The sequence below is a fragment of the Ursus arctos genome, unplaced genomic scaffold, assembly GCF_023065955.2.
Source record: "Ursus arctos isolate Adak ecotype North America unplaced genomic scaffold, UrsArc2.0 scaffold_19, whole genome shotgun sequence".
Classification (NCBI taxonomy): domain Eukaryota; kingdom Metazoa; phylum Chordata; class Mammalia; order Carnivora; family Ursidae; genus Ursus; species Ursus arctos.
The window spans coordinates 6,355,299-6,369,114 of NW_026622863.1; the positions used below are offsets into that span (position 1 = coordinate 6,355,299).

A 13,816-nucleotide genomic window follows, 5' to 3' on the forward strand; every position below is an offset into this window, starting at 1 on the left:
TTATTCACTAGGACCAGGTGGGAATTGTTCCTGGGATGCAAGGGTGGTTCAACATTCATGAATTAATCTACATGATAGATCACATTAACAAAAGAAGAGACAAGAACCATATAATCCTCCGAATTGATGGAGAAAAAGCATTTGACAAAATACAGCATCCTTTCATGTTTAACACTCTTCACAGTGGAGGGTTAGAGGGAACATACCTCAATATCATAAAGGCCATCTATGAAAAGCCCACAGTGAATATCATTCTCAATGGAGAGAGACTGAGAGCTTTTCCCTTAAGTTCAGGAACACGACAGGGATGCCCACTCTCACCACTGTTGTTCAACATAGTACTAGAAGTCCTAGCCTCAGCAATCAGACAAAACAAGAAACAAAAGACATTCAAATTGGCAAAGAAGATGTCAAACTCTCGCTCTTCACAGATGACATGAGACTCTATGTGGAAAATCCAAAAGACTCCACCTGAAAATTACTAGAACTCATACAGCAATTCAGCAATGTGGCAGGATACAAAATCGATGCACAGAAATCAGTTACATTTCTATACACTAACAATGTGACTGAAGAAGGAGAAATTAAGGAATAAATCCCATTTACAATTGCACCAAAACCATAAGATACCTAGGAATAAACCTAACCAAAGAGATAAAAGATCTGTGCTCTAGGCACTACAGAACATTTATGAAAGAAATTGAGGAAGACACAGAGAGATGGAAAGACATTCCATGCTCATGGATTGGAAGAATAAACATTGTGAAAATGTCTATGCTGCCCAGAGCAATCTACACGTTCAGTGGAATCCCTATCAAAATACCATTGACATTTCTCACAGAGCTGGAACAAACAACCCTAAAATTTGTATGGCACCAGAAAAAACCCTGAATTGCCAGGGGAATGTTGAAAAAGAAAACGAAAGCTGGGGCCATCACGATGCCTGACTTTAAGCTGTATTACAAAGCTGTGATTATCAAGCCGGCATGGTATTGGCACAAAAACAGACACATAGATCAGTGGAACAGAATAGAGAGCCCAGAAATGGACCCTCAACTCTGTGTTCAGCTAATCTTTGACAAAGGAGGAAAGAATATCCAATGGAAAAAAGACTGTCTCTTCAATAAATGGTGCTGGGAAAATAAAACAACCACACGCAGAAGAATTAACATGGACCATTCTCTCATACCATACACAAAGATAAACTGAAAATGGATGAACGACCTAAATGTGAGACAGGAATCCTTCAAAATCCTAGAGGAAAACACAGGCAGCAACCTCTTCGACCTTGGACACAGCAACTTTTTTCAAGACATGTCTTTAAAGTCAAGGGAAACAAAAGCAAAAATGAACTGATGGGACTTCATCAAGATGGAAACCTTCACAGCAAAGCAACCAATCAACAAATCTAAAAGGAAACCTACAGAATGGGAGAAGATCTTTGCAAATGACATTATAGATAACGGGCTAGTATCCAAGATCTATAAAGAACTTCTCAAGCTCAACACCCAAAATACAAGTAATCTAGTCAAGAAATGGGCCGAAGACATGAACAGACACTTCTCCAAAGAAGACATACAAATGGCTAACAGACACATGAAAAGTCCTTCACATCACTAGCCATCAGGGAAATACGAATCAAAACCACAATGAGATACTACCTTATACCAGTTAGAATGGCAAAAATTAACAAGGCAGAAAACAATAAATTTTGGCGAGGATGTGGAGAAAGGGGAACCCTCTTACACTGTTGGTGGGAATGTAAGCTGTTACAGCCACTCTGGAAAATGGTATGGAGGTTCCTCAAAATGTTAAAAATAGAGCTACCCTATGACCCAGCAAGTGCACTACTAGGTATTTACCCCAAAGATACAGATGTAGTGAGAAGAAGGGGCACCTGTACCCCAATGTTCATAGCAGCAATGTCCATAATAACCAAACTTTGGACAGAACTGAGATGCCCTTCAACAGACAAATGGTTAAAGATGTGGTTCATATATACAATGGAATGTTACTTAGCCATCAGAAAGGATGAATACCTACCATTTACATCAACATGGATGAAACTTTAGGAGATTATGCTAAGTGAAATAAATCAATCAGAGAAAGACAATTATCATATGATTTCACTCATATGTGGAACATAAGGAATAGTGCAGAGGACAACAGAGGAAGGTAGGGAAAACTGATTGGGAAGAAATCACAGATGGAGACAAACCATATGAGACTCTTGACTCCTGGAAACAAACTGAGGGTTACAGAAAGGGAGGTGGTGGTGGGAAGGGGTAACTGGGTGACAGGCATTAAGGAGGGCACATGATGTGATGAGCACTGGGTGTTATATGGAACTAATGAATCATTGAACATTGTGTCAAACACTAATGATGTACTCTATGTAAGATAATCAAATTTAAAATAAATAAATAAATAAATTTAAAGTAAACAAACAAACCAAATATCATAATTGGTTCATGTATGGAGGAAGCAAATTTTTGGGAAATCTGTGCAATTTTATGAGGAATAATAATTTTACTATGGACTGATGTTCATCAGACACGTGCCCTTCAAGGAATGTTTTTAAACAAGTTGGTCAAAGGGGAGGATAGATTTTTTTTCATCTTCAGTGGTATTGAATGGTAGATAGTGGCTTTAATGTTTAAAATGGGGATTTCTTTGCTTTAAGCAATGGCTCAGGGTTATAATTCTTCATTTGAGATTACACAGTATCTCATTTGTAATGCTTCTACTGACTAATCCTATTAAAGAAAACTTCTATGGCTCTAAATGTTTGCATATTGTATTTTTATTGATTCATTTAAAGCTGTTAAAATTAAATGTTAAAGGAGATTATGTACATGTTATTGGCTAAAGCATAACATATGCTGTCAAATTAATGCTTTAAAATCAAGGAGCTTTCTCCATGTTTTTCACTGGCAGTTTCTGAAAGCTGATATATCCAATTTCCTATAGTCTATCAAATCTGTTTCTTCCTTTACAATCTATCTCTCTCTGCTTTCTAACACTGCAGTTTCTTGAAGGGAAAATTTGGGGAGGACACTGATTTTTATATTTCAAATATTTATTTTTAAACTCTATAGGTTATCCTGTCATACCAAAATACTATTATGTGCCAGCTGATTTTGTGGAATATGAGAAAAGAAACCCTGGTAGTCAAAAGCGATTTCCTAGCAACTGTGGCCGTGATGGAAAACTCTTTCTTTGGGGACAAGCCCTTTATATCATTGCAAAACTCCTGGGTAAGTGGAGAAGGTTGGCAACATTTTTTTTTCTCTTGATATTAAGCTGTTAGAAATAAGTATATTTTTGCTGACATCTTTCTTGGATTTGGGTGGTGTTTCATACCATTAAGAGGTTTTGGGGGAGTTTCTTAGTATGTAAGGTATATTAATACTCTGTTTCACTGAATAATGATGGACAGTTTCTGGAAAGAGTGTCAAATAGGTGTGGGTACCATTATGATCATTTAAGGGCTTCATTCGGCATGGTGGATAGGTTTCTAGCAGGAGGCTGTGGGAACTTTGAGTTACTTTTATATAACATAAAAAAATTCTGATTTTATGCTTGGTCATAGCTTTAATAAACCACTTGCCAAAAGGAATTGGTTATCTCAAAGTTCTCTTCTTTCCCATAAATACACATTGGTGATTTACTCGGTTAGCTTAGAGGCTTAATGGGACCATTATTCATAATTTTTTGAAGATTTTTCAGCTTATTCCAAAACTTCTGCTGAATACGAGTACTTTGGACACATTGAGATGAAGGCTAATTTAATGAACATACACACAAAAGCATTATTATGCATCTTTCTGCATCATTGCTTGCTAAAATTTCAAATATTATTAGCATTCCCATCAAAAAGGCTATCATATTAGAGTCAGAATTCCTTAATGGCAAACAAATTATGAAACAGGCTGATTGTAAATACTGTATGTACGTGCACTAAAAGAACTGCTTACTTTGTGAAGTAGTGTTATTGTCTTAGTTGTTCCCAGCATTACTGCATAAATGCTAAATTTGTTTGTGTTGTAAGAGTAATCATCTTTGGTTTCTTTTTTTTTTACATTCCATTAGGGAAAAATATTTCAGATTTCCAATTCAAGCTTTACACAAATGACATGTAAGAGCACACAGAAGCTAACCAAAGAAGAGAAAATTAAGTTAATGCTGTTTTCAGTTTGCTTGTTTCCTAACTGCATTTTCTGGTTCTCCATATAAACTTAATGCTAATTTAAGAACCTGTAGAAAAATTTTCTTCTTTTAAGGGGACAGCTTTTTGATAAGGAGTTGATATTATTTATACAGGTTTTGCTTTTAGATTTTCCAAAAGAAAAATACATATATACATGAAGTAGTTTTCTTAGAATCAAGCCAAGTTTGCAAGGTTATCTCTGGTTAGAACGTTATTTCCATCTCACTGGCATGAATACAAAGAAGCCTTCTGGTGATACTCACAGCTAAATAAAACATGTTGTAGTAAAGGAGTAGTTAACTGATCTACAGACAAGAAGTTTAACATCAGAATCATAAATTCCTATATCTGCAGCTTGGAAATAGCAATTGAGCATGATGAAATTTTTCTGATTCTGAGGTTGAATACTGGAACTTAGGATATTGAATTTGATATCTAAACCTTTATCATCCTGCTTTTTGCTCTATATCTAGTCTGTGATTGAGTGCTAGAAAGAGTGCTATTTGAGCAAAGTCTTGGATAAAATTGAGAAGGCTAATGAATTGGAAATGCAGAATTGACTGTACTATACATAAGCAACTTGGGGTTTTAAAAAGGAAGAGCTCGAAAATAGTATCAATCAGTAAGAAAGCATTGGACCCTCCCTTACTCTAAAATAAATGTATTGAGTATACACAGATTTTGAGTGTGGATAGCATTTCGTTATGTTGAGTGTGGAACAAAAATAGTCCAGGCCATACCTTCTCATCTCTGTTTCATGACCAAAAAGAAGAAAACCTTCAAAGAAAGAGTCAATTTCTCTTTACCCTACTGAAAAAAGAGATGCTCCATATTTATTAGCACTCTGACCTAGCTGTGTGTCATCTGGTTAATAAACTCACTGGTTAAGATGAATAAGACCTCAGAAGACTAAATCATTTAGTTGCTCTTAACTATTGTATACTTGTCCCCAAGAACATCAAACGTCTACGGATGTTATTGAGATTCCAGACACCACATTTACTAACAAAGTCTTATTTATTCATTAAAGGAGGCTAGGTTGGATATCTGCTTGACAGCATTTTGTTGGCAGTTAATTGGAGTTACCTGAAAATAATAGAACAGTGAATCTTTGAAATTATTCTATAATATATGACTTATACTAATTCAGGCCAGTTTGTATCCAGAGAAATCTAATAAGAATATGCAACAAAACTATGTGACTTTCATCCCATTGTTAGAGCAGAAAGACTCAATCTGCTATTTCCTGGCCTAAGACCTGAACTACCCAGTGTATTCTTAGAGTATAGTTAATTTTACAGTATTTTTTTGCTTAGAAAATTTCGATTTTAAGAAAATCAGTGGTTGCTATAAAATAGGTCAATAAATTATAAACATGTTTGTTTTAAACCAGATGAGACATATTTTAAGATAGAACATTTAACTAATCTTAGAATAAAATGATCATTAGCTATACCTTTAATTGTTATTTAAGTTTGGAAGTTTAGAAACTGTCCACGTAAGAGATGGTCAGGCTATAGAACACAGTGTACCTTTTTAAAAAACATTTTTAAATTTAAATTCAGTTAATTAACATATACTGTATTTATTGGTTTTAGAGGTATAGGCCTGTGATTCATCAGGCTTATATAATACCCCGTGTTCATTATATCACATGCCCTCCTTAATGTCCCTCACCCAATTACTCCATCCCTCCACCCCCCTCCAGCAACCCTCAGTTTGTTTCCTATGATTAAGAGTCTCTTATGGTTTGTCTGCCTCTCTGGTTTCATCTTGTTCTATTTTTTTCCCTCTCTTCCCCTACGATCCTCTGTTCTTGAATTCTACATAATCAGTGAGATCATATGATAATTGTCTTTCTCTGATTGATTTATTTCCCTTAGCCTAATACCCTCTGGTTCCATCCATATCATTACAAATGGCAAGATTTCAGGGTTTTTTGATGACTGCATAATATTCCTGTGTGTGTGTGTGTGTGTGTGTGTGTGTGTATACGTACCACATCTTCTTTTTCCATTCATCTGTCGATGGACATCTGGACAATGGATGATGTCCATTGTGGACATTGATACTATAAATATTGGGGTGCAGGTGCCCCTTCGGATCACTACATTTGTATCTTTGGGGTGTACCTTTTTAAGTGTTTTGCAAAAATAACTTTAAAAGTATCACATTAAAGTCACTTGAAAATCATGATCTTTGGATTGAATTTTTTGAGGTTAAGAAAACAAGAGAAATATAACATAAGGTTAATAATAACTTACTCTAAAACTTCCTTAAAGCCCTTACTTAACTTTAATATATTTTCTTATTCAGTGTTTTTAAAAAGAGAAACTAACATACCATGTGTTTAGCTTTAAAAAATCTGACTTCTAGACTTTAGCTTTTTTTTCAGCATCTAACAGTTAACTTTCCTTATCCTGTACCTCAGACATTCATGATCATTTGCCGTCATTTAGGCACCACTCTAAGATGCCAAATCATTAAAGCTTAGAGCAGTATATACTGTATAACTTAAGATAGGTGTATAGAAGAATTTTTTTAGGATGGATACTTTGAAAACACTAATAATAAATATCAAGAGTTAAAACAAGGTATGTTCTCTAATTAAACTTGAAAATATTGAGCAATTTTTTTAAAGATTTAATTTATTTTAGAGACAGAAAATGCACGAGTGGGGGGAGGGGCAGAGGGAGAGAATCTTCAAGCAGACTCCCTGCTGAGCTTGGAGCCTGATGTGGGGCTCGATCTTATGACCCATGAGATCATGACCTGGGCCAAAATCAAGAGTTGGATGCTCAACTAACTGTGCCACCCAGGTGCCTTGAAAATACTGAGCAATTTTAATTAACTACAACTTTTTCTCCAACACACACAAACTACCAGAATATTCAGGTGATTGAAAATTTTCTTGAATTTCACAAAGGATTTTTTTTTTCTTTCTGAGGTGGATGTTACTGAATTTCCTAGGAGTGTTAATAAGGGATTTTTAAAGTGATAAAATACATATATAGGTACTTTAAAATATCCAAAATGTTATGTACATATAAAGTTGCCAACTTAATTTTTTGGGTGTCTAATGTTCTTTGGTAAGTCATTATTTGAAATCCAATTTATTTTCCAGTAGAAACTGAATTTTAAGCGATTATTAACACCCAGCACACTTGTAACCAACCATTTGATATAAATTATTTCTCTGATATAATAATCTTTTTCCTTCACTTCCTTCTTTGCTAGTTTCTCTCCTTCATGTTTTTCTTGGACTGTGATGGAAAGATTAAGAGTTTTGGAGTCGTGAACTTAAGGAACTAGACAGTTCAGGATTTCAATGCAATTTCTACTACTTGCCACATGACTTTTAACTTCTGTATCAGTTTCTTTATTTTTATAAGGATTAACTGATGAAGAAATATACACAAAGCATTTACTATGGGACAGATACATACTTAAATGGTTCTGTTTCCTGTACTTCCTTCTACCCTCCCTCCCTTTCTCAGCCTTCATCTAGGAGATAGTATTTGTTACGGTATGTTTCGTAGTTCTTATTAACCAGGCAATTCAGGATACTCATGGGCCCTGCTTGTAGGTACCTCCATAGCTACAAAATATCACAAGAATAAAATGCTTCCCTAGTTGCTACTTAACCATTCATCTTCTCCATGAGTTAGCTGCTATTTGTAGAGGCCTACTGTATGCTAGTCACTGATATCCACTAGCTCTACACCAAAAATTTGACAACGTAGGAAATACGTTTGTCTCTCTGAGGGCAGCCTAGTTATTCTGATATATTACTTCCTAATTCCAATGTTTATAACTAAGGTAAGTCCATTTGCATTTGATTTCATTCATGGTATTTTTTGCCCAATTGACGTCAGATATAAAAGCTACTAATTAAGCCTGGAAATCGAATGCTTTTTAAAGTTAAAGTTAGTGATCAAGTGCCCCCTAGTGTGCATGAGGTCTTGATTTTCATTGGTCTCTTGACTTCAAATGGAGTTGATTCCTTATTCAGTATAGCACATGGTTTTGTTACTGATCAGTTAAAGATAAAACGAACAGACAAGAGTATACAGGTATATTTCTACATTGTGGTTGCTAAGAGATTTCACAGCTGTTACACTTCAGGAAACTTCAAGCAGAAAGACACCGATTTCTAAGCACTTTTGTTATCTTTTTCATGGTATCAGTGTGATTGCTAGTGCCCTAAAGTGGGATTTCTGTGCAGCAGGCATTATAAACATCTTGAGAGCACATGTAATACAGTATGACTTTAAAAGCTTCACCTAGGAAGATTTTCTTCCTTTAGCTTATTATACAAATTTCTGGCGTTCTTAAAACTAAAATTTTTAGTTGAATTGCTTCTAGGGCAAAAAACTTATACAAAAATTTATGATCCCATCCTTAAATATATTAATAAAATTGAATATAAAAGTAGTGATGCCTAGAGTCTGAGAAGACTGTATACATACTGCCAGACTGTTTCCCAGAAATACTAATAATACCTGCCTTAAAATGTATGCAATTCTGTGCTCTGTCCTTTATAAGTATTATCCAAGGTAATCTTCCTAACTTCTCTGTGAGATGGATACCATGTATCATAACTGAGGCTCAGAAGAGTTTAGCAACTCACCCAAGGTCACATAGCCCATGACTGACACTTTACTGATTTTTTTTCAGGAGTCTGCAGGGTGATTGTGTCACCTCTAACCTTTGTGGCATTAAATATGTTCATTAAAAATAAAAACCTCACTAACTTAATAAGATATTAATTTGTATCCTGTTTTCATTTACATGCTTATTGTTAAAAACATATTTCTTTTTCATTTTTTGTCCTCTATGAATTGTCTAGTTTGCTTTGCCCCTTTAACCTTGATTTTTATGGGTTTTCTTATCAGTCTGCATGAATGTTTTATATATCAGGTATACTAAACCTCTTTGGTATTTTCCTATTTTGTTTGCCTCTGAACTTTTTTGCATTGCTTTTTGATGAACGAAATTTAAAATCTTTATATAATTAGATCTATCATTATTTTTCAACTTAATTCTGGCCATGGAATTTAACATTTAATTTTAAGAAATCCATCCATGTTAGTCAATTGAGTTAAAAACACACTGGTGACTAACATATCATAATAATAATAAAAAATTATAAATTTGAATTTTTTTTGGTATAGTGTATGAAGTTGAGGATCTACATTTTCTTTTTCTCTGTAGCTTATTTCTTAATACATGTGTTACTAATATGTGTCACTGCATCTGAGAATCAGTTAGGCTTTGAAGCACATAATTTTACCCTATAAATTATCTGCTGAGCCTATTTTAGTGTGTCCTATGTAATTTTGGTGTCATGATAAAAAAAAATTACTTGCTCTGTTAAATTTCCTTTGAATTGTCATTTTATTAAAGAAACAAAAATTCTTCTTGATATTTTCTTTCTACCCTCAATAATGACTGAGGTAACCCAGTGTATTTTTCATAAAATTTCTATGCACAAAAATATACAAATATTAATGAACCTAATCTATTATCTAAAGATTTAAAGACAGCTGTCCCTATTTATAGAAATGCTTGATTATCTGTGAGGTTTGTTACCATAGTGTGAAATGTAGAAAGCCATTGCCCTTTTATCCTTGTTCCCTTATTTTCATTTTAAATATTCTGTAGTTGGGCGGGGACAAGTCCTTTCAGACTTTCACTCTTCACCAGAAAGCCAGTGCCATGGAATCAGCACAGTGAGGAACGCTGTTTTGCCTCCTGAATGTTAAAAATCAATACAGTGAAAAAAAAATGTCTAATAACCTGATCTTTTGAGGCATTAGTCACTTTTACCATAATGGAAATTAAAGCAATGATTACAGCAATTGATGTTTCCAAATTTGTTAACCCACCAGTTTATTATTTTCTTTAATAAGTCTCTTGAGCACCTACTATATGGCAGATGCTGTGCTAGAAAGTGGGGAATAGCCATGAATGAGACGCATACAGCCTGTGGGGTTACAGATGAGCACATGGTGTAAGTTGGAAAGTCAAGCTGGGTATATAGGTGCAGTACAAATAGAGAAATGAGAAGGAAATGCAAAGAAATAAGCTTTTTCAAGAGATTAGGTTAACTGTTTAATCCATATCAATTTGAATAGATTAGCATTTATGCTTTCCAAGGATATAAGATTTCTTAATTTTTCTGTCATCATTTATAAATAACAAAATAATAAAGATAGAATTTCATTTCTGTAGAAAGACAGTGAAACATTAATTATGTAAAATGCTTGTTGGTAGTGGAAATTTTTTCACATCTCAATGATCAGACAAATGAGATAGAGAAACAATTTGGTGCTATTTAGAATATCATTGTAATAATCAACCCTGCATCATGAGCTCAACTGATATATGGCGGTATTTGCCATAATTAAGCTGATATTGGTTTGGTTTAAATTTTGCAAAAGTGTATATATATATATATAGAGAGAGAGAGAGAGAGAGAGAGGAATGTTCTGTGATTTGAATAGGAAAAATATAACATATGAAGGTCTAAATTATTTGTTTAATGTTTTCTCCTCTTGGTATCTTTTCCATCTGTGTTCTTCATGGGTAAAATTAGTCTGGGCTACGAGTGCAGACTCGAGAGAGAGACGGTTTGAATCTAAGCTCTGTCATTTACCTGCTGTGTGCAAGCTTCTGAGCCCCTCTATGCCTCCATTTTGTCATCTGTAAAATGACACGGTTGTGGTGAGGATTAATAAATTAGTATACATGAAATGCTCAAATAAGGCTAGGAACATAGTAAGCACCGTGTAAGTGTTGCTGTGGTTCCCGTGGCAGAGGCAGCAGTGGCTGAGCTATTCCTCCTTTTTCTTGTCATGCTACCATTGATATCACTTTTATTATTATTAAAAACATCTTTCCAGAGTTACTAAAAACACCTTTGGTGATTTCGTCTATTGGATAGCATTGCATACGTGCCCTGAAGCTACCCCAGAATAGAAATACCTGTATAATGAGAGACATTACCCCAGCTGCAAAGAAATTTATAAGTGTTTTTGTAGTTGACTCTGTGCTCTGTTTCTCAGAATTATTCACTGACTAAAAGAAGTACCTAAAAATCTATGGAAAATGAGGTTTGGTTTTTTTTGTTTTTTTTTTTTTTTACTAAATATTATACACAGGTGAATTTATACAAAACTCAGCATGATGTCATTTTTATGTAATCAGTAAAGAATTGAAGATCAAATATGAACTAAGGCATTTTCATAGCTTAAGTGCAGCAGAAATTGTGCTGATTCACTTTGGGAGAAGTTAAATTCTTTTTTTTTTTTAATGTTATTATCCAATTACCTTTACATGCCTGAGTATAACTGAGATAACCTTATAGATGTGCAGTTGCCGGGACAGAGTATGCCTGCTGCAAATTTGCATAGATACTGCCAACTTATGCAGAATTACACTTCAGAGTTTTCTTCCCACCACCCCTTCCCAGCATGGTCCTCTCCATGTCCATGGAGAATCACTGCCACATTGAGCCTGAGGTTCTGCATCTCTCTGAGGGCTGTTACAGCAGAAGACAGCAGAGAACCACTGACTTAATACCTTCTCCCCACCCTCTCCTTCCATACACTCTAAATTGCCTTCATTGTTATGTCCTTGGATTTTATCCGAAATTGCCACAAGGAACTACCAGGTGAAAGGGGTTTCTAGTACAACAGCAGTTGAAGTCATTGCTTTCATGCTGGTTAGTGCCCCATGAAAAATGCCCTATCTCAGAAATCTTTTAGAATTTAATATCAAGAAACACTTTGTCTCCCCTTCATGAACTGGTTTCCTTCTTGAGAGAATGCAAATATTTTATTTTTAGAACAGGTTTATTGAGGTATAATTTACATACTATATCTTAACCTATTCCAAGTTTAAATTCAGTGGTTTTTAGTTTATTCACAGAGACTTGAACAACCGTCACCACAGTCAATTTTAGAATATTTTTATCACCCTTCAAAAAACCTCATACCGACTTACTCCCCACTCACCTCTAATCACTTCACCCTTTCCCCCGACACTGGACACTCATTAATCTACTTTCTATACTTGTAGATTTGCCTCTTGTGGACATTTCATATACCTTGAATCATATAATTCCTTTCCTTTGTGACTGGCTTTTTTCACGTAACCTGTTTTCAAGGTTCATTGATGTATCAGCACTTAATTCTTTTATGGTCAAATAACATTCCGTTGTATATATATACCACATTTAATTTATCCATTCATCTGGTGATGGACTTTTGGATTGTTCCCACTATTTTGCTTTTATGAATAATGCTGCTGTGCACTTTAATGTACATGTTATTGTTTGACATATGTTTTCATTTCTCTTGGGTATATACCTAGGGGTAGAATTGCTGAGTCATATGGTAACTCTGTGTTTAACATTTTGAGTAATTCCAGACTGTTTTCCAAAGTAATTGTACAGTAATGCATTCCGTCTAACAATGTATGAGGCCTCCATTTTCTCTGCATCCTCTCCCACCATTGTTCTTGTCTGCTTTTTGATAAGAGCATCCTAATAGATATGAAGTGGTATCTCATTGTGGTTTTGATAAGCATTTCCCAAATGACTTAATGTTGTCGAGCATCTTTTCATGTGCTTAGTGGTAATTTGTGTGTCTTTTTTGGAGAAGTGTCTACTCGGGTACTGTGGCCATTTTTTAATTGTGTTGTCTTTTTTAATTGAGTCATAAGATTTTTTTATGTATATTCAAGGCAGAAGTCCCTTACAAGATATATGATTTGCAGATATTTTCTCCCATTCTGTGGGTTGTCATTTCACTTTTTTTCATCATGTCCTTTGAAGTCCACAAGGTTATAATTTGACAAAGTTCAATTTATCTCATCTCTTCTTTGTTTCTTATGTTTTGATTTTTGTAGTTTTGGCCTCTTTGAATGAGTTGGAAAGTATTTCCTACTATTTTGGAAAAGTGTGTGAAAGATTGGTTTTACTTCTTTAACTGTTTGGTAGAATTCACCAATGAAGCCATGATGTCTTGGGCTTGTGTTTTTTTGTTTGTTTTTTTGTTTTTTCCAGAAGGTTTCAGTCACTTGTTATAAATCTGTTTATAGGGGTGCTTGGGTGGTTCAGTCGGTTAAGCATCTGCCTTTGACTCAGGTCATGATCTCAGGGTCCTGGAATTGAGCCCCGCATCGGGCTCTCTGCTCAGTGGGGAGTCTGCTTCTCCCTCTTACTCTCCCTCTGTGTGCTCTCTCTCTCTCAAATAAGTAAAGTCTTGAAAATAAATAAATAAAAACCTGTTTGTATTTTTGGTTCCTTCTTGAGTTAGTTTTGATAATGTGTGTATTTCTAGGAATTTGTTCATATCCATCTAGGATATCTAAATTATTGGCATACATTTGTTCATTGTTCATCTAACCCTGAAGGTCAGTGATAATGTTCGTAACTTCCATTCCTGATTTAGTAATTTGAGTCTTCTTTTTTTCTTGGTCAGTCTAGCTAAAGTTTTGTCCACTTTTGAGCTTTTCAAGAATCTACTTTTAGTTTCATTTGTATTCCCTATCGCTTTTCTATATCCTATTTCATTAACTTCTACTCTAATCTTTACTATT

At 34.8% G+C, this 13,816-nt stretch overlaps 1 protein-coding gene across 5 annotated transcripts in view; it reads left to right on the top strand.

Annotated features, from left to right (window-relative positions):
- PHKB (phosphorylase kinase regulatory subunit beta) overlaps positions 1-13,816 on the top strand; it is a 212,737-nt gene that overhangs the window by 119,414 nt on the left and 79,507 nt on the right. For all 5 annotated transcript variants that reach the window (XM_048223672.2, XM_044382543.3, XM_057313882.1 and 2 more), the window contains exon 13: positions 3,099-3,257. In XM_048223672.2, coding sequence (XP_048079629.1) covers positions 3,099-3,257 — 159 coding nt within the window. The remainder of the gene's footprint in view (positions 1-3,098; positions 3,258-13,816) is intronic.